Source organism: Calypte anna, chromosome 20, assembly GCF_003957555.1.
Source record: "Calypte anna isolate BGI_N300 chromosome 20, bCalAnn1_v1.p, whole genome shotgun sequence".
NCBI classification, from domain to species: Eukaryota; Metazoa; Chordata; class Aves; order Apodiformes; family Trochilidae; genus Calypte; species Calypte anna.
The window spans coordinates 5895298-5916812 of NC_044265.1; the positions used below are offsets into that span (position 1 = coordinate 5895298).

Here is a 21515-nt window from a genome sequence, read left to right on the forward strand (position 1 = left end):
CGGTTGCTCGGTACCGACCTTCGCCGGCTCCAAGGGCTCCGCGCAGCCTTGCCGGGGCCTGCAGCTCTGCAGGATCGCATCCCGGGGCTGGTTTGCTGGGCTCTGGTGCCACCTAGCTGCTTCTCTGCTGCTCTCACCCGGGGCTGAAATACAGATCTAGAACCAAGTGAAGAAAAATCCAGGCAGGAAGATCATCAGTGCTGTTTTGAATTAAGTTGTATGAATTAACGGGTAGCACGAGCACCTGGGCTCTGTTTGCTGCTGAAAGCTGAGTTTGACTTAATAGAGCAAAAGGCTTAAAATACCATGGGTCTCCAAAACGTTTTGCTTGGTAATGATTGCTGCAAATTGTCATGTGATGTTTTAGGGTATAGGTTTTGGAATAGGTGTTGCAAGACAGAGGACAATTATTCCCCCCCCCTTTTTTTTTCTTATTACTGTATTAACTGGAGAGGGATAAGGGAAGATGTGTTGTACATTAAAACAGGGCATTGTAGATCTTCTTGATGTTCCTTATGTCTCTCTTGTCTATAGCTCTTCTAGATCCCTATCAGCTAGGTTAGGCCTGAAACTGCTTTTTAGTGCTGCATATTGACAGCAGCAACCTCCTGGAACAGTAAGGAATAAGTAGAGGTGCTTCATGTCTCCTGTTGTGCAGCAAAGTCCCAGGCCCTGTGCTCAAAGTGTGTGTGATCCTGGCTGTCATCCCATTGCTCTGAGCCCTCTTTCCCTCCTGGTACGTGTTCCCCTGTCCCCGTGGGGATGGCTGCTGTGGAGGGGAGGTGACTGTCCCTCTGGAGGGCGACAAGCAAGAGGCAGACGAAGTCACTCTGCTGGGCACAGGCTGTGTCCTCTGGGGAAGAGGCTGGGGATGCAAATGCATAAACAGCATCAGATTACTACAAAGCCTCTATGGCTGTTTGTACAGCCGCAGAGATAACGTTGCTCCTCTTCTGGCTGTGATGAACATTGTTCGCCAATTGTTTATATTTTTATATTAATTTATATAAATTGCATTTGAGTTTTATGGGCTGTTAAATGCTTCAGAGACTGCTGGTATTTTAGAGCTCCTTGGGGAGCTCGCTGGGGTTACCTAGCAAGGAGGGGGAAGCCTCTTGGAGCTGCTGCCCCGGCAGGTCCCTCACCGGCAGCCCTCCCTGCGAGCCCCCGGACCCCTGCCCCCCAGGCTGCCCGCCCGAGCCACTGAAAGCGGAAGGTGCTCTGCATGCACCACGGAGCCATCCGTGCCTCGGGCCCCGCCCCTTAGCGCGTCCCGCCCCTTAGCGCGCGCGCCCGCCCGCCCGCGCCGCGCCCTCAGAGGCGCACTTCCCGCGTTGCGTTGACGTGTAGGAGGGGGCGGGGCTCCGGCGGCAGCGGCGCAAGATGGCGGCCACCACGGGTGCGGGTGAGCGGGCGGCGGGGCCGCGGGACGGGGGGGACTGAGGGGACGAGGGGGACCGCTCCTCGCCGCGGGACAGCCTCAGCCCCTGCGGGCGGCGGCGGGGCGGGCTGCCGGCGTCCTGGGGGCCCGGCCGGCTGTGTCGGGGCTGGAGGGGCGGCGGCGGGCGCTAGGCCGGCAGGCGCCCGGCGGAGGGGAGGGGGCGGCGGCGGCGGGGCCAGCCCAGCCCAGCCCGAGGGGGGCGGCCCGGTGCCCGGCGTAGGGCGGTGGAGCCGGTGTCTGCTCCTTCACCGCGGCTCCTGAGCGGGCCCGGCCGGCGCCTTCCCGGAGGCTGCCGCGGCATCGCGCGGTGCTGGTGGCCCCGGCGGGGCGAGTCCGGTGCGGGGCCGGGAGGGGTGCGTCGAGCCAGCCCCGGCCCTGCCCGGAGCTTGCCGCGGCCCTCGGCGAGCTGGAACCGGGAAGCGGCGCGGGGCCGGGCCGCCGGGGCTGGGGGCCTCTGCCAGGGTCCGGCTGGGCCCGTGGCCCTTGGCCCGGGGCTGAGGTTCGGAGCCGGGGTGAGGGCGTCCCTGAGCTCCGCGGTTCTGCCCGCTCCCGGAGCCGCCGTGCGGATCCGTTCCCCGAGGTGCTGCTGTCTGGAGAGGTCCGTGTGGCCAGAGCTGACTCTGGGTTCCCTGGTTCGGTGGTCACTGAGCCATGACTAGAGCTACGTGGGTGAAATTATCAGCCTTTAAAATCAGTTTCACTGGCAATGTCTTCCTGTTACATCAGGAGGATGTAACTTCCTTGTCAGGACGGGTGTGCTCAAGAAGTTGGTGTATTTTTTTCCCCTTTAATTTGTTCCTCGCCTGCTTTGAGTAGTTAAACAAATCTTATCTTCAGAGTTATTACACATTAAACATAAATAATTCAACTAGAGTTTGAATGTTGTTTTTTTTTCCTGCTGGCATTCTCTAATGAACTTTGACACATCAAATAAATGAGTTTCACTTCTCTTTAGCCAGTTTCATTTTCCGGTTTTCTTAGGTCTGTATAGAGTTTCCAATGTGCCACTGTAGTGTTTGTTTTCACATTGCTTAATTTGAAGTTTAAACATGAGGTCACCAGAAGATTGCTTTTGAAGGTGCAACAAAAATATTTAAAATTTCTCTTTTTTTAAGGATAAATCTCTTATCAGTGAGCATTTTCAGCTTTTAAGAATAACAGTCACAATGCAGATAATTCATAGTAACCAGGTTTATAAAAGCACTTCTAAAATGCAGTTGACATGGTCCTGAGAATTGTGTTTTACAGCTCTGTGTCTGAATGTTTGTGATTGTGAGTTCTGTAAGACCTGACTTAAAATACTCAAAAAATGTAATGGAGCCCCTCTTAGGTCACATTTATTCTGGCTGCCACACTTTCTCAATAATCCTTTCAAGCTGCTGACTTTTCATTTTGTATTTGGCTGGAAGAACTCAACACATAGTGCTCTTCTCAAGCCAGGGAAGCTTCATGAATTAATTGGGTGCTCATGGAGGGGTATGTGGGGAAAGGGACTTGGACTGCAGTGATTAAGCCAGTCCTACTGCACAGGTTTCCTTTTGTAGCAAACAGATTTGTGATAAGCTGTGGTTAACCCTCACCTGCAAGCCACACTGTGCCTTACATGCTGCTTCCTGTCATCTCAGGGACAGGAGACCCTGAGCAGGGACCTCATTTTTTTGTTTCTACTGGGGGCATCTGACAAACAGTGCACTTAAACTGCTTGTGAGATCCTGTGTGCTCAACTACCTCTGGGGAAAAAAAAGAAAAAAAAAAGAAAATCAGTGTGTGATGTAAACGTGTTGCAGTAACACTGAACTTTTGCAGTAAACTCTGAATTCAGTATGGGGGAATTTCAGGTACAGACCAGCAGCTTACATTGTTGGGAGCTCTAGAGCTTTGTCTGCTGTAAATCCCAGGCTGCTCTGCCAGCAGTGGTCTGGGTTTTCTTGTTGTGTTAGTAAAGGATGAGAATTGTCCTCTTCTGATGAAGAGGACAACATAGTGTCCAGTGACTGATCATGGTGGTGGCACTGCAATGCAGTTTGTGCAGTTTCTTCTTGACACTGCACTGAAGGCATTGCCTAGGACATACAGATAGAGCCTGGAAGTGACACCTCCTTCTGCACTACTGATTGATTGGTTCTGGGTTTCTTGCTCAGTAGTATCTTTACTCACATGTAAACCACATTTTGCTAATTCTTGGTTCATGGAGTCATATTGTATTCAAATTTTTTTGTAAAACACTTGGAGATGTTTGATATCCCAAGTTTATACTCATTCAGCAAAGGGGCTTGAACAGAGATTTAGGATGAAAAATGTTTTTTATTCCCTTAAAAGCAGAGTAAGAAATGGTAGCAAACGTCCCCATAACTTAAAAAAAGCCATAGGGCTGGTCCTGGGAATAAGACAGGTAAGTGTTATATTGTGTCTAAAAACCAGGTAGAAATAATAAAACGGTGGAAGGGAAACTTACCTGGAAGAAACATGATGCAAAGTCCATCAGTATCACTTATACAGACATGTCTTGTGGGTTTTCTACAAACACAATATATGAGTAAAATGATGGGGTTGACCTAGTCATCCTAGTAAGACTTTTCATAGGAGAGGACAAACATCAAACTGTGCATGTCTGTCCATCCTTCAGTCTGAAAGGTCACACAGGCACACTCAGCTGGCTCAGGTGTCAGAGCTGATGTAGCTGAGACAGCAAAAGCTCCTGAGAGGCTCACCCAGCTCCTGATCCCACAGGGAACTTGGGCTGCAAGGGGTCTGTGTTGCACCTGAGTACAGGAGGTTGCTCTGCATTGCTGTCCCACAGACTCCAGTATGATAACGGGTCAGAACCTGACCATGGTGCCCTATGGAATCCTCATTTTCTAACTTAGATCCTGGGAAATGTTTAATGACCTCATTTAGTCCACCTTTTTCTTGGAGATTTGTTTAGGGGGTCTGTTGCAGGGCTGTGGTAGATGCTGCATTTACCAACAGCCTGGAAGAACTCAGTATAGTGTGATTCACCCAGATTTAAGTTACTTAAAGTCAGAGGAATGTAAGGAACTCCAGGACAATTCATTAGGTGAGCAGGCATGATAGAACCGGTACGTGTGACTTCATATTGCTCACAGAGACAGCAGCAGATTGCTTTTAGTGCACTGTATTAGAAGTATATTTTTGTAGCTACTGGGGGACCCACAACATCACTAAACTCTTTGCTTGTGGAAAGCAAGTGAGACATTACAACACAGAACAAACTGCCTGGTGAAGGATCTAGAAGGTGTACCCTGCCTCTGCAAATGGTCTGTGATGGCTTTGGAGTGCACTGTATGCAATAGCAGTAGTTATCTCAAATATTGCCAGCCACCAAGTACTTCCTGAGTCTGTAAGTAAAATACTGAAGGGTAGAGAACAAGTAGTTGAAGAGAAACTAAGAAGATAAATCATGCCTTCTTAGATAGTATGGAGTGTAAGAGTACATGAAATAGGTGCTAGAGGAGTTGATTGCAGAGCTTCTTTGGGTATTGTAATGGAAGGATGAAGGAGGTTAAATTAAAAGGAGTCTCGTATAGTCAGTTGAATCTGGTATAAATAATACCTTATAGGAAAATGCCATTCTGCCAAATTTTGTAAGGTGTATGAAGGTTGGGATTTTCAAGTTGTAAGAGTGATTTTTAACTATTGCAAGTCAAGATGAAATTACTCCACCAACTGATGAGTTTTTGCACTTTTCTCCCAAGCCTGGCCTGATGCTGATGCAGAAGCAAAGCCACGGGCATCCTTTGCTGTGCCTGGTGCCCCCCTGGAGCTCAGTACCCAGCTGTGCCTTAGTCTGCTCTTGTGGTGTCTTTCTCTTCAAAGGTTATCTTAAAACCACTGAACCTACTTGTGTGCTCACCTTTCAGAGGGTGGTGGGAGTTGAAGAAAACCTGGTGTTACTTTGTGGGGAGGGGAGCCAGGTGAGGGAGGGCACTGGGCTCTCCCTTTCCCTTCACAACGCAGAGAGGAAATGGTGGGGTTTGCCCTGGTGAGATGTAGGGTAGAGATCTGGTCCAGAATGCTAGTTCAGGGTGACTTATTTTCTAGAGTAACTTTTACCTGGTCTGGTAATGATTTGCTTTTCAGCTGTGATACAAGCCACAGAATTAATTGGATTTTAATTCTTCAGCTGGTGGAAGGCTTTATTAGGCTTCAGACCTTAGACAAGTGTTCTGAAGTGATCTCTTTCCAATTTATGTGCTTATATTAATGAAAGGCAGGACCAGTGCTCCAGCTTACACACAACAGGAAACATTTTGGATTGCTTCAAGTGCTCAGGAAGTTACTGTGGATCTGCAAAATACCTCAGTACCTGTCTTCATTATCAGAGTGAAAATCATGATTATAAAGACAATAGCAAGAGATCTAAATGTCTGTCTCCTGAACGTTTTTGTGACAGTTGCTGAAAGCCTCTTACTCAGTTCTAAATATTCCACATCACTTCAGAAACTTTATTTACCACTGTGACAAAGAATGATTTATTTTTCTGTTACAATTGCAATGTTACAGGGGCAAGCTATCAAATTTTTGATTGTGCAGTCTCTGCAAAGATGAAAAATACATTGGAAAAGCTGTAATTAGGGCTAAATATCATCTACACAAAAACAAGCAAGAGAAGGGGCTTTGACATATTTAAGCAACAGAGCTGTTAAAAGCTATCTGATTTCAGTTCACTTGAATTACTGTAAATCTGGAGCTAGTACAGAAATCAGAGTTAAAACTGGCCTGAGAGGCCAGTTTGATAAGTTGCCTGGTATCAGTGAGGATGTCAAGAAACCCTCAGCAAAAGGATGGTTACTATTTTTAGAGCCCATAATGAGTTAAGTGCATTTTCTGTGTGCTTTGCTGAGGTGTTCCATGCGGTGTATTTGTGCTTTAATTGTGAAGAGAAATGCTTGTAATTTGGCTTCACTTTAGAAAGGAAAGACAAGTGTATTCTTGAATGTTTGGGAGAGGTGTGTATTTTGTTCTACTGGCACTAATTGGAAAAGGTTAAGAAGATCTACTCTCAGAGGCATATTGTGCACCTTGTTTCACTGAATTCATTGTGCTGTTGTCATCTTGATAAGATTTCTGAGCTGGGAATTGCTTCCACTATGGAACTGGGAAAAATTAAAAGATTGAAAAGTATAGTCTGTGAGAAAGTGTTGGTTTTTATGTTAAAAACATACTCCATAGATTACATGAATTTAAATTTAAGGTAAGAATAATCTCAGACTGGCAAGATTTGTCCTCAGACACATTCAGTTATGTGTCTGTGTATCTTCAGTGATGCTGTGATATGAAGTGAATCTGAGAGTGCTTTAAGGTATTTAGAGGTCCAAGCTGGCATTTATCTGTCTTCCAAGAATAATTCCGTGCTTCCTACTGCAGAACTTCCCTTAGTGAGCTTCTGACCAGACACGATCCAACGCCTTTTGTCCTCATTTCAGCTTGCTGGCTTTCAGTCTTACAACTTGCTTAGAGAGCAGCTGGGTTGTGAGGTGCCTCAGCAGGACTGGGTCTGCCTGCCAGCACTGGTATTAGCTGGAGTCATTGACAAGGAAAACAGAACATTCTCATACTGTTTGAAGGCTGAAGAGGATGTCACTCAAAACCTAGCAACTTCTTAACTGTGACTTTAAACTCTGTAAAGTACACATCCTGGCTTTCTGGAAAACCCTGTGGTTTAGTTTTGTTCTTTAGTTTGCCATAAAAATCTCACGTGATCTTTTTGTAACTGATGAACTTGTATCCAGGTTTGAGCCTCCACTGTTCACATTTACTCGAAGGTGAACTTTCAGAAAGTCTGTACAAACCTCTGTCACTGTTTAGCTTACCTTGTCAGTATAATTTAGCTTTCACAGGTTTGCTGTTGTGAGTCATTGTCCTCCCAGATCTCCTTTCACTCCAAAACCGTTTGGGTTTTTTTTTCAGTTCCATTTCTGGGGTATTTCTGTGCAGTCAGGCAAGCTGCAAGTGAAGCAGTTGTCTCCATATTGTATTTTTGTATCAGCTGAAGGTGTGATTTGAGAGATTTCATGAACCATAGCAAAGGCTGAATTAAAATGTAAAAAGGACTTTTGACAACCTGATTGCTTTTTAATTGCCTCTTTATTTAGGTTTTCTTGTGTTAAATGAAGGACTCTCAGAAAAACAGGTTGGTTTGGTTACTGCCTTGAAAGTCTCTATTACTACACTAAAAAGATTATGCAAGGTATTTATTGAGGGGTGGGAGGATGACATGGAGTTGACTCACAGCTGGCACAGGACATCTCCTAACTCACAGTCTGCCATGGTTTAGCCGTGGAAGTTATTGGACAAATACTGTGCATGCCTAGAGCAGATCTGATCACTTTCTAGGAATGGACAGCAAACATGCCGGGATGTTTGTGTATGACCACAAGTGATAATGCTTGTGTGGTTTCTGAGGTCTGGGTCCCAGCAGGGTGTGGTAGCTGACCATGAGTGCTCCAGGCCATTGCAAATGAAAAGGAGACAGTGCTGCCTTAGTTGACTTATGCATCTTTCCAGACTTACCAGGAGGGTGAATCTGGTATTTTATTCTGCCTTGCTTGGGGGCAGGTTATCTAGAAATTATTTAAAGCGTTTATGATCATCCGACTGTAGTCTTTTATATCCATATGTTTGTTTTTCTTCCTCTCAGATCTCCTGAGAATATGTCTGGGAGGGAGCTGAATTACTGTCTTTGATGTAACTCTAAACTTGTGTAGTGGCTGAGGTGGTGGTCTTCCATGTTATACCCCTGAGCTTTAGCACAAGAATAAAACATTTTTTGAGGGCAGCGATGCTGTTGCACAGGGAGATTTGTCGTGAAGTAACTAACCATCTCCCATGATAATTTTATTTCTTGTGAAGTGCATAAAAATTCTAATACATGTATTTCACTTTTCCCACCTCCCTTTGCCACTGATGCTTCTGTAGTGATCACAAGTGAGCAGTTGCTGTGGAATTAATAATAATTTATGTTAACCTTTTTGGTGTGATAGAAGCTGCTGTACAGTCTGAGTAGCAAGCTCTGTGTAAGCCTCAGATTCATCCTGAAACTCTAAAATCCTGTGTGGCTCTTTTATGACTGATTCATGCTGAATCAGAGCAGCTGTGTCTTGGAAGAGTGTGGAAATAAAGTTGCCTTCTCATAAAGTTGTAAAGCCAAGCCTAGTTCTGGTTAGGAAATGTCAGAATTAAGGCTGCCTTTCAGCCTTGGTTGTGGCCTTCTTGAATGCACACACGATGGTGTCATTTTTAATTACATGATCACATAGTTTTCTTTTAACAGGTTTCCTTTCTCACTGTGAAGAGGGTGCATGATGCTCAGAGGACAGGTACACAGCAGTGTTTCTCATTTCCTCCTCTGGTGTGTGGCCTTTGGTTACTATAAAGCTGATTCCTCCAAGGTTATTTGTCTTGGTCTGAGTAAATATCACACTGCTGATAAATATGAAGTGGTATTATCAAGTACTGAAGTAAAGAGGCCGAGATGATGCTTGTTAGGCAACAGAGAGAGTGTTTTTCTGGCAACAGGAGACATTGGAGGCAGATCTTGGTCTGGCTTTGGCTCGTTTCTTCTGTGAGTGGGGAGAGGCTCTGGTTGGGTTTGGGTTTCTAAGAATAGGCACAGATGGTTTCCTTTGCAGCGTCACCTGCATTGTCACAAAGCTGCTGTGTCAGGCTGGAGGGTGGAGTTCACCCTCCAGAAGGACCTTTTGTTTGCCTTCTATTTGTCCTTCCCTGGCCGTTTCTTTCCCAGGTGCCCACAGGCAAGGCTGGAGCCCAGACAGCAGCTTCAGGCACGGCCCTGAGTCATTCTCCATCACCAGCTCTCCCAGGCATCTGCTGCAGCAGAAATTGTGAAATAGGTAGTGTGTGTCTAAGGAAAGGTGGTACCTTGTTCTTCAGCTCATACTCCACCTATTTCTCTTGTTCACCAGCACTGGAACTAGGCTGCTCTCTTCTCTGCCTCCCCTAACAGCTGCTTGGAGAGCTTTGGGAATATAATTAAAAATGGGGTGGCTAATCTGTCATGATTCAGAACATATTAACTGCATATTAAGGCTTCATCTGCCCAAGGTACACAAGATACACACTTCTCTCAGATTTACTCTGAGGGGAAGTGCTGGAGCTTTTTGTGCAGGGGAATTAATTGATAGTGATGCCCAAGAGGTCTTCTCACCAGCAAGGGGTTGGGGCTCAGTTAATCTTCTGGTGATGGCTTCCCCAGTCCCAGCTGACTCACTTCCTTTTGCAGCCAAAGATTTGTGTTACTCAGCAGCCATGGTAACAGCACGGTCTGGCTGGGAGCTGAAGATGCAGATTTGGCATGGAGCTGTGTTAGAGTTGTGCTCAGCAGCCCCCATTCATCTGGTTTGGTGTCTCTGGTGCTGCTCTGGCATCTTCTAACATTCTCATTTGGGTTTCTCTTTGTACTGTTGCTGCAGCTGTGTTACTGAATCACTTATCCCCAGGATACTCCTGAAGGTGATTGTGTTAGATGTGTGTCAAGCTGGCCAACAAACTAATTCTAGTAATTTGCTTTTTTTGTTGTTTTCTTTATGCTTGCTTTGCAGTGAATGAAATAGGAGAAACTCTGTTTTCGCAGCAAAATCATCACTGATTCTTAAGTTTCTTTAGGTCATTTATATATAAAGTTATCAGAGTTACTTGATTTTAAGCACTGCTACATTTTGCAGTGCCTTAGATCCTCTGTATTTTCCAAGTTGCCAAGCAGCTAGGGAGATGATTTTCATGGTCTCTGGCATTCTCAGGATTCAGTGCCTTGGCCACTCAATTGGAAGCAGTGGCTTCTGACTGAGAAATTTGCTGGGTCCCCTTTATACATGGAAAGTCTGATTTCCTGTTCTCTTTCTGCAGTGAAGTGGGAGATTAATTATGATTCTCTGTTATTATGTGCTGGTAAATAGTTAACTGTGCTATTGGGGTAGGATGGGAGGATGGGTTGGACATGACTCCAAACCCCAAAATCCAACCTTTTTGTATGTCAAATGAAAATAATTGTATTAAATATATCCCAGCAATAATTTTATTGCTGATGGAGAGAAATATGCTTCACACGAGTGCCTCAAAGAAAGTGGTGGCTTGTTCCAGGCTGGAGGCCAGATGCCCACCAAAGCCATTGTCACTTTCCTGCTCAGCTCCATAAGGTAGAGAAAATAAACCAGAAGGCTCATGGGTCAAGATAAGGACAGGGAGATCACTCAGCAATTACCATAACAGGTAAAACAGACTCAACTTGGAGAAAATTGATTTAATTAATTACCAATCAAAGATAGAGAGAAAATAAAAAATCTTAAAACATCTTCTTCTGAGTCTCAACTTCTCTCCTGAATTGTCTCTTTCCTCCCCCCCAGTGGTGCAGAGGAATGGGGTTTGTGGTCAGTTTGTCACACATTGTCACTCCTTCCTCCTCAGGACACCTCACACTGGGGTCCCTCCTGCTGGTGACAGTTCCTCATGAACTCCTCCAACACGAGTCCTTCCCACAGGCTGTGGTTCTTCACTGACTGCTCCAGTGTCAGTTCCACGGGGTGCAGTCCTTCAGGAAATACTGGTTTGCTGTGGGTTCCTCACAGGGTCACAAGCAATTCCTTTGTCATCCTTTGTCTTGCCAGCAAACCTGCTCCAGCATCAGCTTCTCTCTGACTGGGGCCACAGGTCCTGCCAGGAACCTTTCCAGCACGAGCTTCCCACAAGGCCACAGCCTCCTTTGGGCACCTCCACCTGCTCCAGCGTGAGATCCTCCATGGGCTGCAGGGACACAGCTCCCCTTGCCATGGTCTTCACCACTGGCTGCAGGAAAATCTCTGCTCTGCCACCTGAAACCTCTTCCTCCCTTCTTCACTGCCCTGGGTGTCTGTGGAGTTACTTCTCTCATGCTTTCATTCTTCTCCCTGCTACTTCTCAGCAGCTCTGTCCTGGAGCCTGCTGGCATTGGCTCTGTTGGACATGGGGGAAGCTTCTAGCAGTTTCTCACAGAAGCCACCCTTGTAGCCCCCCCTGCTACCTAAACCTTATCATGTAAACTCAATGCAAAGGGGAAGCAGTGGCCTAGAGTGCATTTATGTTTTGTTGACTGAGATACAGATACCTTGAAGAAGAATGAGTAATTAAGTCCCCTGTGTCCTGGGTTCAAGATCCTCCTTCTCCATAGATTTAGTGTGTGACCTTGGATATGTCGCCTAAACTCTATGCTATTGTTTTCCATTAATGTAATGGAGATGAGAAAATATCCCTGTTTTGCTCTGTGTTTTGAGGATAAATGTGCCAGCAATTAAGAAGTGCTGAAATTCCTTGATGGTGAAGGTCATAAGTACAAAGGATGCTATTGCTGCTGACAAAGCCCACTTAAATTAACTTCAGATTAACCTACTAATCTTATGAAAGAGTTTTATTTGCTTTGAATGGTATTTTTAAAGCCTCTGAGTGAGTTGAGTGATGTAAGCCTCTCATGCTGTCATTTTGTAGGATCTTCTAAGTTTTTATACTATAAATCATGCAGACAAGTGCTAATTAGAGCTCCATTATACTGAGTGTATTTCAGAATGGAGAGGTTTCCTGAGGTTTCCTTTCATTTTACTACCTGCCCTAATATCTGGTCTGTCAACCTTCTAGCATGTTTAATTGTGGACACCTTGATTTTGCTTGTAAAATCCAAGCTAAATATGGGGAAATCTTTTCATAGCATTGAAATGTCATTTGAAAAATAGTCATGTTTACATGTTTTTACCAAAAATTTCCTCTACAGAATGACCGAAAGTGTCAGTGAAAATTATTCTGTTTTTATTCTTTACTAGCTTTCTCAACTCAAAATATTTTTCTGATTCTTCTCAGGAGTAAAAGTTCCTCGTAATTTTCGTCTGTTGGAAGAACTTGAAGAAGGTCAGAAAGGAGTAGGTGATGGAACAGTTAGCTGGGGCCTTGAAGATGATGAAGACATGACACTTACAAGATGGACAGGAATGATTATTGGACCTCCAAGAGTAAGTTTATCCACTTAAATCTTAAAATGATACTGGTACATTTTTTTTGTTTCCCCCTTTTCTTCTCTAACCACTGAAGCAGAAAACAAAACACAAATGAGGGAGAAAACGGTTTATCAGGTGATTCATGTGGAAGCTGTAAGTTCTGTCTAATAATGGATTTCATGTATCTTTATGTCTTTTTGCTTATAATTTGGAATATTCCTAGTGCCTTTCCCTGGTTAGTTCTGTCACATGTCTGCTTTATATTTACAGATTCATTAAGACATAACTTTTGAGATTCCAGGATTCTAGTATCCTGTTCTCTTGAATACATCAAGGTTTTAAATCCTTCGGCTAGTGAGATTACATATGGAGCTAATGTAGGTAAAATGTGGATGTTTTGTTGAGTACTGCTAGTCCTTCTGCTGTTCCATGTTGAGTTTATGGGTTGGTTTTTATTGCAGCAGTACTGACTTGCTCTTGTAGAGTTTCAGCTAACTCAGGAAACTCAATTTTTAATTAATTCAATTTCTTCTCTGAATGTTCTTTCCCAAAGTGGCTTCTTATAATGCTGCTGGTCTTTGTGTTCTCTGTCTTTCTTCCCCCCAAACCCTACTAAACTTTGGGTCTCCATGCTCATAGTGAACTTGACTTAATTGTGCATTAAATGTACACACATATTATAAAAACAAAAATTGTCTGTTGTGTCCAGATTCACTGTGTATTCTGTCCTGTTCCTGTAGTACCCTTACTATGAAATGCAGGCATCTGATTCTCCTTCATGCATTAGTAGATGTTCTTTTCTATATTTGAGCTCAGTATCACTTCTCAATAAATCCAGTGATCTCAGTCTAATATATGGAAACCTTTTCAGACTTTTAATCATGCTACTGCCTTATGTGCCCCAATCTGTCAGTTGTCTTTTCTGACACATGATGAGGTTGTACAAGAATTTATATTACAACTGCATTACCTATGCAGTATTTCCTGCCTCACCTAGAAGTGTTGTTGATTTTTTGTCTGCTATCCTTAACATCTCCCCATTGCTGGTTGTTTTGTTTGTTTATGATTCACCCAAGTAATTTTCTAGAACAGCATTTGATTTTAGAACATTAGGAGAGTGTTAATGAGCCTGCATTAAGACTGTGAATAAAGCTCATGATGTGCATACACCTTATGGAAAATTTAAGCAACATTGAAATCTAATTTAGAAAATTAAATAGAAACTGAAATGTGCAAACAGGCATGTGCTGATTTGTTAGCAGTGATACAAGTTTGTAGTTCATATCATACTTCTAACCAAGGCCAGAGGACTGTCACAGTATGATTCACCTGTGCTTCTTCTGTCTTTCTGACATGCTTATGAGTATAGATACTTTTTCCAAAAGTGTCTTGACTTCCTTTGACTTCATTGCTTGAAAGTAACAGTACTGAGAAAGAGTCTGGGAACTTTCACTCATTCTTGTTTGCTGAGTGCCTGTCTTGCTTTTAGCACTGTTCATACTCAGTTATATTACCTTTTTTTTTTTTTTTTCCTTAAAAGAATGTGGGAATTCTGGCTCTGGAAAAAAAAACCAAACCAAACAACTTTAAAATCATATTTCCTTCTGGGTAAAATGCAGTCATGCTTGTAGCAGGTGGAAGAATTTTATGTTGTGCATCCCAGAGAGGAAAAATGAACTGTAGAGCAGTGAGATTCACTCCAAGTGTCCCTGCTACCATACATGGAAACATGCTTCTCCTTCCCAGACTTTGTGCAGATGGTTTTGCAGCCAGTGATTAATCTTGTTTATAGAAGCTATTTAAAAACAGTGGCACTGTCAAAACTTCAGTTTTATCTGCACATATTTTATATTGGCTGTAGACATGCATGGTCAAGGCTCTCCATTCACGAGTCTTAATGTGGTGCAGTTATTTGCAAAGACCCTAAAAACTTCCACAAACCTCAGGCCTGCACTCGGGGACTCAGTCAGGAGAGCTGGGCAGGCCAAGCAGACCTGAGGGATGACTTGATGACTTTTTTTCCCAAAAAACTTTGTGACAGCATTCAGATTGTCACCTCCCTGTCTGGACACCTGAAGGAATGTCTGGTGAGGTGCTGAAGGAGCGACTGGGGTGTCACTGGTCACACTTCAGGTGGCTGCAGGTTGGTTTACAGCTGCTCCATTGCACAGATGAGAAGCAGCTGAATCAGGAAGTCAGTTTTTATATTTTTGGTAGTGGTTTGCATAAAAAAGCTCATTAATATTAGGGAAGTCTGAAGATGCTCAGGAACATAACAAGGCCTTGAAATGGACTGCACAGAGTTTTATATTTAGAAGTTTTTGTACACCAGGCAGTTGTTCTTAAGGTCCTGGTGTAGCCGTCCTGCTCTGCTGCCACAAGTGAGCAGGAGCTGCTGGCTGCTGCTTCTGTGCTCACACCTTTGCCTGGATTTTTGCTCGTTGTTGCTGCCCTATGAGTTTCTTGTCCACTGCAGTGTTGAAGGTGCAGGAAGTTGTGTCAGAAGCTCTAAATCTGAAGTTTGTCTGCCTTAACTTCCCCATGCTGGTCCTGTTCCTGTTGCTGCTGCCTGCATTGCCCAGCTTGGCTGGAGCTCTGTGCCAGGCTGCACCAGAGCAGCACATCAAAAACAGCCATTCTCAGAATGCAGAATAATATTAACTGTTTTTTTTCCATTCAATTAATTTTAAATATTGATGAATCAATGTAGCCTTGTTACATATGTCTCTCTCCTGTACTCACTAATTGCTTAGTTAAAAATTCCTGATCAGCAGAGTTTTACTGCAGTGCAGACAGAGTCATGCTGTCTGGGATTGGGATGTACTTTGCAAAGTGTTGAGTGTCCCCCTTTCTCAGAACTGCCACATTGGTTTATGACCAAAGAATAATTTTCAAGTGCAGTTCTAGGGCAGGCTGACTTTAGATTGTTGCTTAAACAAAAGCTGTGGCTTCACCTTCAACGTAGTGTGTTTGATTAGTAAACTGATAAAACTAAGCTGCTACATAAAGGTTGGTTGAAAAGTAGGTATCTGAGCTATATGATGATTAAAAAATAAATTCAATTGGTGAATGGGAAGCCAGTTTTATTTCTTGTAGGAAATTTTGATGCTTAAAAGACCAGTAGAATATATTACTCTGAAGAGGTAACATTTGATACTTTGAATATTAAAAAATGAACCCAAAACAGAGGCATCCAACATAGCATAGAAGTGGCTCCCTTTACATTTGGTATTTTGCATGTATCTAAAATAACCACTGTTCTAACCAAATGCATATTGAATTGCCTGATGTAATTGTTCTTCCCTTTTCTTTTCCCCTCAGACAATTTATGAAAACAGGATATACAGCCTTAAAATAGAATGTGGGCCTAAGTATCCAGAAGCACCTCCGTTTGTAAGATTTGTAACAAAAATTAATATGAATGGAGTAAATAGTTCTAATGGAGTGGTAAGTCTTGGGGTTTTTTTTAATTCATCTTAACTTGGTTTTCATGTGCAACTTTGAAATAATGCTTTGTTTATACTTGCAACTTGCTTAATTAGTTATTGATTGCTGGTGCCATTTGCTTTGAGGAGAAGAAAAGGGGGGTAGAAGGGAAGTGTAAGAGCTGCCTGTGTTCTGAAATCAAAATGTAGAAATGACTCTTTTTGCCCTTTTTCAGCTCATACATAGTTGCATCATGTGGGAATTTATTATGCTTAGGAAGCACTTTCTTTTGCTTTCCTTGGTTTCTGTCGTTCAGATTCTTTACAGGGTCTTTAGTTGGAGGGGTTGGGGGGGAGTTAAGTGTACTGAGCATCTGGATTCTGACAGGAATGGTCTTTTTGTCTATTTTAGGTGGACCCCAGAGCCATATCAGTCCTAGCAAAATGGCAGAATTCTTATAGTATCAAAGTTGTTCTGCAAGAGCTTCGGCGTCTAATGATGTCTAAAGAAAATATGAAACTTCCTCAGCCACCTGAAGGACAATGTTACAGCAATTAATTAAAAAAAAAAAAACAAAAAACAACACAAAAAACAAACAGAAACAAAAAAACCCCATGCCCCCCTTATTCAATTTAAGCTGTCTTCATTTTCCACAGTAGTAAATTTTCTAGATGCATCTTGTAGACCTCAAAATACTGGAAAGGAAGTTCCCATTCAAAGGAGGTTTTTCTTGAGATACTGTAAATGATACTAATTTTTTTTTTTCATTTGAAATATAAGTTGTGCTATAACAAATAATCCTGTCGTGTAACCACTGTCCACATAGCTGAAGTTCTGGTATCAGGAAAAGTCTATTTAAATTTATTACTGTCAAGACAAGTGTGGCACATCTAACTTAACTGTGAAAGCATACATCCCACAATCACCTTGCTGTGTGTCTGGCCTGTTTTGTTTTTTTTTTTTCTTTTTCTGTCTTTTGCAATAGAGTCGAAGCTCAGGGCTATTTATTAGAGTAGACACAAAGGTTTTTGTTTCCAGTACTACACTGGGCTTTATGGACTACTAATGGGGATGTGTGCTAACCTCAGTCATCCCTCCCTTTGTGCTATCTCTAGTAAAAGCTGAATGTGACTGTGGTTGTTTTTGGTTTTTTATTATTTTTTTTTAATGCCCTGATGACCTGGGGCAAGCTTTCCTTCCTTCCTTTGGCCAAGGCATAGATTGTATTTCTCTTCCTGGTCCCCCTCACCAGTGACATGGGCTTTGGGTGAGGGATTCAGAGTTCTTTTAATCTCTTCCTTCTCCCCCTCTTTTTAGTGGGGGTGCTGCTTTCTTTTTGCCCCTCTTCGTGACTCTTCTCGCCCCTGGTCACCAGGGGAAAGCATTGGGGCAATAACTTGACCTGTACCCTCCTGCTTATTGTTTTGGTTTTGCAACTGATTTAGTCTTCACCAGCCTGGGAAACGAGTATCTGTTCTGCTAGCAAACTTGGATTTTCCCTGTCCCTCCAGCACTGCTGCCACACCTCCCAGCTGGCCACGGCTGATGTTAGATAGGCTTTTGACGTGGTGAAAAGTGCAGTAATTTACCAGGATTGCTGAAATCTGCTGCTGCCAAACTTTAATGGGGAGACTCTACCCATGGAGGCTCTGAACACCCACTCCAGCTCAGATAGTTGTATTTTGGTGCTTTGGATTGACCTGAGAATGTTAATTAATGAAATGTTGCACTTATGTTTGGCCCTTCTAAAGATGTGATGACTACAGACAAATCAAATCAGTGTAGTAGATTTTATCAGAATTCTGTAAATCTTAGAAGAGAAATCTCTTCAGTGAAGATTTTGGGGAAGTGGTGCATACATCAGATTAAGGTCATTAATTGGCTTTGCATCCTGGCAAATCACTGCCCTTTCTGGTTTACTGTTTTGGACCACTAACTGCTGAAATGTGGATGCAGGCTTACGTACAACCAACCTAGTGTGTCCTAAGTTTTATGACAAATTCAGTGTTTGTGTAAAAAAAGGAAAAAAAAAAGAAAAAAGAAAAGAAAAAGTAAAAATAAACACATTTTAAAGCAGCAGCTATCAAGTCAATGAACAGTTGATGTTTCCATTAACTCTTTTGAGGAAAATATTAGTTGTAAGGATTTAACATCCTCTGTAATTAAACTTTAACAGTATTCCATAAGCAGCCTTTTTATTGTATCAGACCATTGCCTGATTTTAATATAATAAAAAGTGTGCATTAATATTAGAAGGCTTTAATTGTATTTATGTTTAGAATGTTGATCCCTTACGAAATTCTTGATTTGTTGGAAGTATCTTCCTGCAGATCACAATTAGCTTACAGTATATAAACTGGTGGCAAAAGGCAATTGTCTTTATCCAGCTGCTGCTGCTGTGCCAAGGAAAATCTTTAGTTTTAGTTTAAACTTCAGGCTTGCATAGAATTGGCAGTTGGCAACGCTAGGTGATGCTGAGGAGCTGCTGAAATGAATTTCCAGATCTGTGTGCTGTCTGAAGGGGCTCTCTGATTGCAGTGACCTGGGTGTGCTGTAGTCCTGAGGAAACCAAATCCCTGTACAGTTGCACGTTTTGCTGTCTGTCAAGCTCAAGGAGGACTTCACAACCTGAAATTTTACCTGTTTTGCCTCAAATATTGAAGTGCAAAAAGCTGACCTTCTCTCCAAATATGGATAAAAATGGGGCTGTGAAATTGTGACCTTGCCAAGCATAAATCCACTCCTGAGGATTGCCAGAAGGTGCTCGTGCTTTCGCTCCAGCATTATGGTGAAACATGGGTCTTCCCGGGTTGGGAATGGGAATGATCTTCTGTGGAATTTTGTGAAACTTGCTGCTGGATTATAGTCTGAAATACTGTTCAGTCCTTTGGTAGCTCGGAGGGTATCTGTGAAGACAATGTGACTGATACTTTGTCAGCATCGTCTGTGTGTGTGTTTATTTTAAAATCGCTTAGAATTGAAAGATGTTCCATGGGAATCAGAATAATGCTTGGTGAGCATAGTGTGCTGCTTGGTTATCTCTGTTTTTCAGAGCTGTTGTAAGAGTGTCCTTGCCCTGCTTGGGAGGATTATGGCTGGCACTTGTCTGGGGCCTCCCCCAACCTTTGTACTTTAAGTAGCGGTTTTAAAACCTTGAAACTCCCTGTTTTGCACTGGACAGGTTAGAGCATTCCACCCTGACCCAGGCTGTGCTGCCAAGAGCCATGTGTCAACAGCATTTGCCATATGAAGTTGGGTGGGGCTTTAAAAAAAAAAAACAAAAAAGGTGAAAAGATGGGGGGGTTCACTGTGAAATTTCCTCACCGAGGCACTGCACTCCTTGGACACATTGGTGCTGCAGTGCATTGCCGCTCTGCTCTCTGCTAAGAAGGAGCAGTGTGGAAAAATAGTGTCAGCTGCCACTGAATCCATGTGTTGTGGCTCTGTATGCAAAGTATGTAGTGGAAGAGACCCATCAGCCACAGCCTGGTTGCTTGTTAGTGCTTCAAAAATGAGGTGGGGAAATGAAGCTGTCTTAGCTGTGTTTGTCCTTCCTCTGCCAGTGTTCAGTTGATCCCTGCCGAGTCTCAGTTTATGCTCTGAACCAATGTCTCCTAAGAGGAGGATGTGAAGGGATAATAAAGCAAGTGGGTTCTCCATGAAATAAATGCTGTTCCTTGGAGCTGCTGGAGGTGGCTGAGGCAGCACTTGGAGAGGAGGAGGAGTAGTTTGAGCAGGAGATTGCTTTGTTGCCTGGCTGCTTCCTAGAAAGGTTCTATGAGCCAGCCTTGTACTTCCAATAAAAAGCCCTCACCTGTCAGTGTTTTCATGGAGTATGGAGTGAGGTTTTCTCAGCTCGTAGGACAAAGACAGTAGAGGGAGCCAGCAAGCTTTACAAGCCTTGTGTCTGAGGAAGGTGCAAATGCTGCTAAATTTAAATGTTAAGTCCTCTCATGGGAACCACTTTTCATATTTATCCTGAATCAATTTCAATTTTAAAAGCCTGTTCATCATCACTTTTTCATTGAACAGGCATTAACTTGCTAGGGGGAAAACCAGCACTGCAGTGAGACCTTAATTGTTAATAAAGACAAATTGTTGTTTGCTTCTTGCTTTGTTGTAATTAAGCTCCGTGTGTGTAGGGAGTATGTGCTTAAATATGCCTCTTCTGTACTCTTACAGCTTCTTGCAGCGCCTTGGATTTAACATCTAAAGTTCTTCCACTGTCATTAGTGTTATAATTTTGAAGGCACAAAGCCTGTTCAGCTGCTCCCTGAGGTGCCAGTGCTGTCCCTGGGTCACCCTTCAGCCATCCCGGAACAGGAGCAGGAGGAGCAGCTGGGAGCATGGCTGTGCCCAGCGGGGTTGGGCAGAGCCTGGCAGAGGGACACTGAGTGCAGCTTCAGAGCCCTGGTAGCAGAGCACCCACAGCACTGCTGGGCAGCTGTGATGCAGAGGAAGAGGGTTGAAGTTCTGCCAGTTGTAAGGAAACAAAACCCATCTCTCCCTCCTTTGCCAGGTTCCATCCTTCGTGGTGTCGTGCCAGAGTTGCTGCTTGTGGCTGACCTTGCAGTCTGTGGGCACTGAGCATTAGGTGTCTGAGGTCAGTGCTTTACCTACAGGACAGTGTTTCCTACATCAAGAAATGGCTCAGTGAATTCAGTATTTTTTTCAAGCTGGCATCAGCTTACACTGAAACAAGGGAGTTCCAGTTCTGCACATACCTGTAACTATGTCTGCCTCAGGATTTGCCTATTTAGAGCTGAAAGAAGGTGAAGAGTATTTGATAATTCTATTCTTAATATCTAATTTTTATACATAGTCATTTAAGAAGCTTTTTCTGATGACTTGGAGTTTTCCTAAGCTTCTGGAAATTGTCATACTGCATTAATCTTTGGCCAGGATGTTTTCCACAATCATGCTAACCTTGCTGACTGTTGACTAAGATTCCAGTCCCTCAGTAGCTTCTTTTTCTCTCATCTTGGTGTAGCAGATTTCTGGAGAATGTGCTTAACTTTTAAGCCTGTGAAGAGCCCCAGTGAAGTCAAATTTAAGTTTATGCTTAAGTGCTTTGTTGGACCAGAGCCAGCGTGCTCAGCCTCTCTAGGAAAGAGACTTTTTTAGCTGTTATTTTAGCATCTTCCTCCTCATTCTCCCTTCTTGGTGCTTGTGCCTTCACATTTTCCCCTGTTTCCCACACTGGTTGCAGCAAAAAAAGCAAAGAGCAGAAGACTACATGGAAGATAAGGAGATAAGCTAGATTCTCAGAACTTTGTAAAGCATCTCATCACCTTTTCATCCTTATCTCCTTTTAAATGAAGCATACAAAGGGCTTTCAGAAATGTTGGTCCAGTCCTAATTTTCTGCCTCTCGAGCCAGGTTTTGGGTGGATTTTCCCTGACAGGTACCTTGGTGGGTAGTGGGAGGGGAGAACAAATGTCAAATAGTCTGTCTAGAAATCCCTTTCCCCTCTCCATGGCTTGACATTTGATCATTTTGTTGTATTATTCCAGTACCTCTCCACTCACCAAAGAATGTTTCAGGATAGCCAATGCTGAAATTTCTTTTTGAATAAAAACAAGCCGGAGATTTGGAAAGAAAAGGGAAGCAAACTTTTAAGCCAGGCTTATCAGGAGGGAAGAGTCCGTTTT

The 21515-nt window shown here is 43.5% G+C and overlaps 1 protein-coding gene across 2 annotated transcripts; it reads left to right on the forward strand.

Moving 5' to 3' along the window:
* The first annotated feature begins 1325 nt into the window (after positions 1–1325).
* LOC103539740 (ubiquitin-conjugating enzyme E2 variant 1) lies at positions 1326–18119 on the forward strand. 2 transcript variants are annotated; one of them, XM_030462890.1, is made up of 4 exons: positions 1326–1405; positions 12305–12453; positions 15760–15885; positions 16276–18119. In XM_030462890.1, exons 1-4 carry the CDS (start codon positions 1384–1386, stop codon positions 16420–16422), a joined length of 444 nt encoding a protein of 147 aa, XP_030318750.1. In that variant the 5' UTR covers positions 1326–1383; the 3' UTR covers positions 16423–18119. The 2 variants fall into 2 exon arrangements, with proteins under 2 accessions (XP_030318750.1, XP_030318751.1); XM_030462891.1 differs by having other exon boundaries at positions 1359–1399.
* The last annotated feature ends 3396 nt before the right edge of the window (positions 18120–21515 follow it).

Excerpts from the sequence above, each read along its gene's own strand:
- LOC103539740 (XM_030462890.1), top strand. The coding sequence starts at position 1,384 with ATGGCGGCCACCACGGGTGCGG. Across the intron at positions 12,454-15,759 it reads TGATTATTGGACCTCCAAGA|ACAATTTATGAAAACAGGAT; the intron begins GTAAGTTTATCC and ends TTTTCCCCTCAG. Across the intron at positions 15,886-16,275 it reads TAAATAGTTCTAATGGAGTG|GTGGACCCCAGAGCCATATC; the intron begins GTAAGTCTTGGG and ends TGTCTATTTTAG.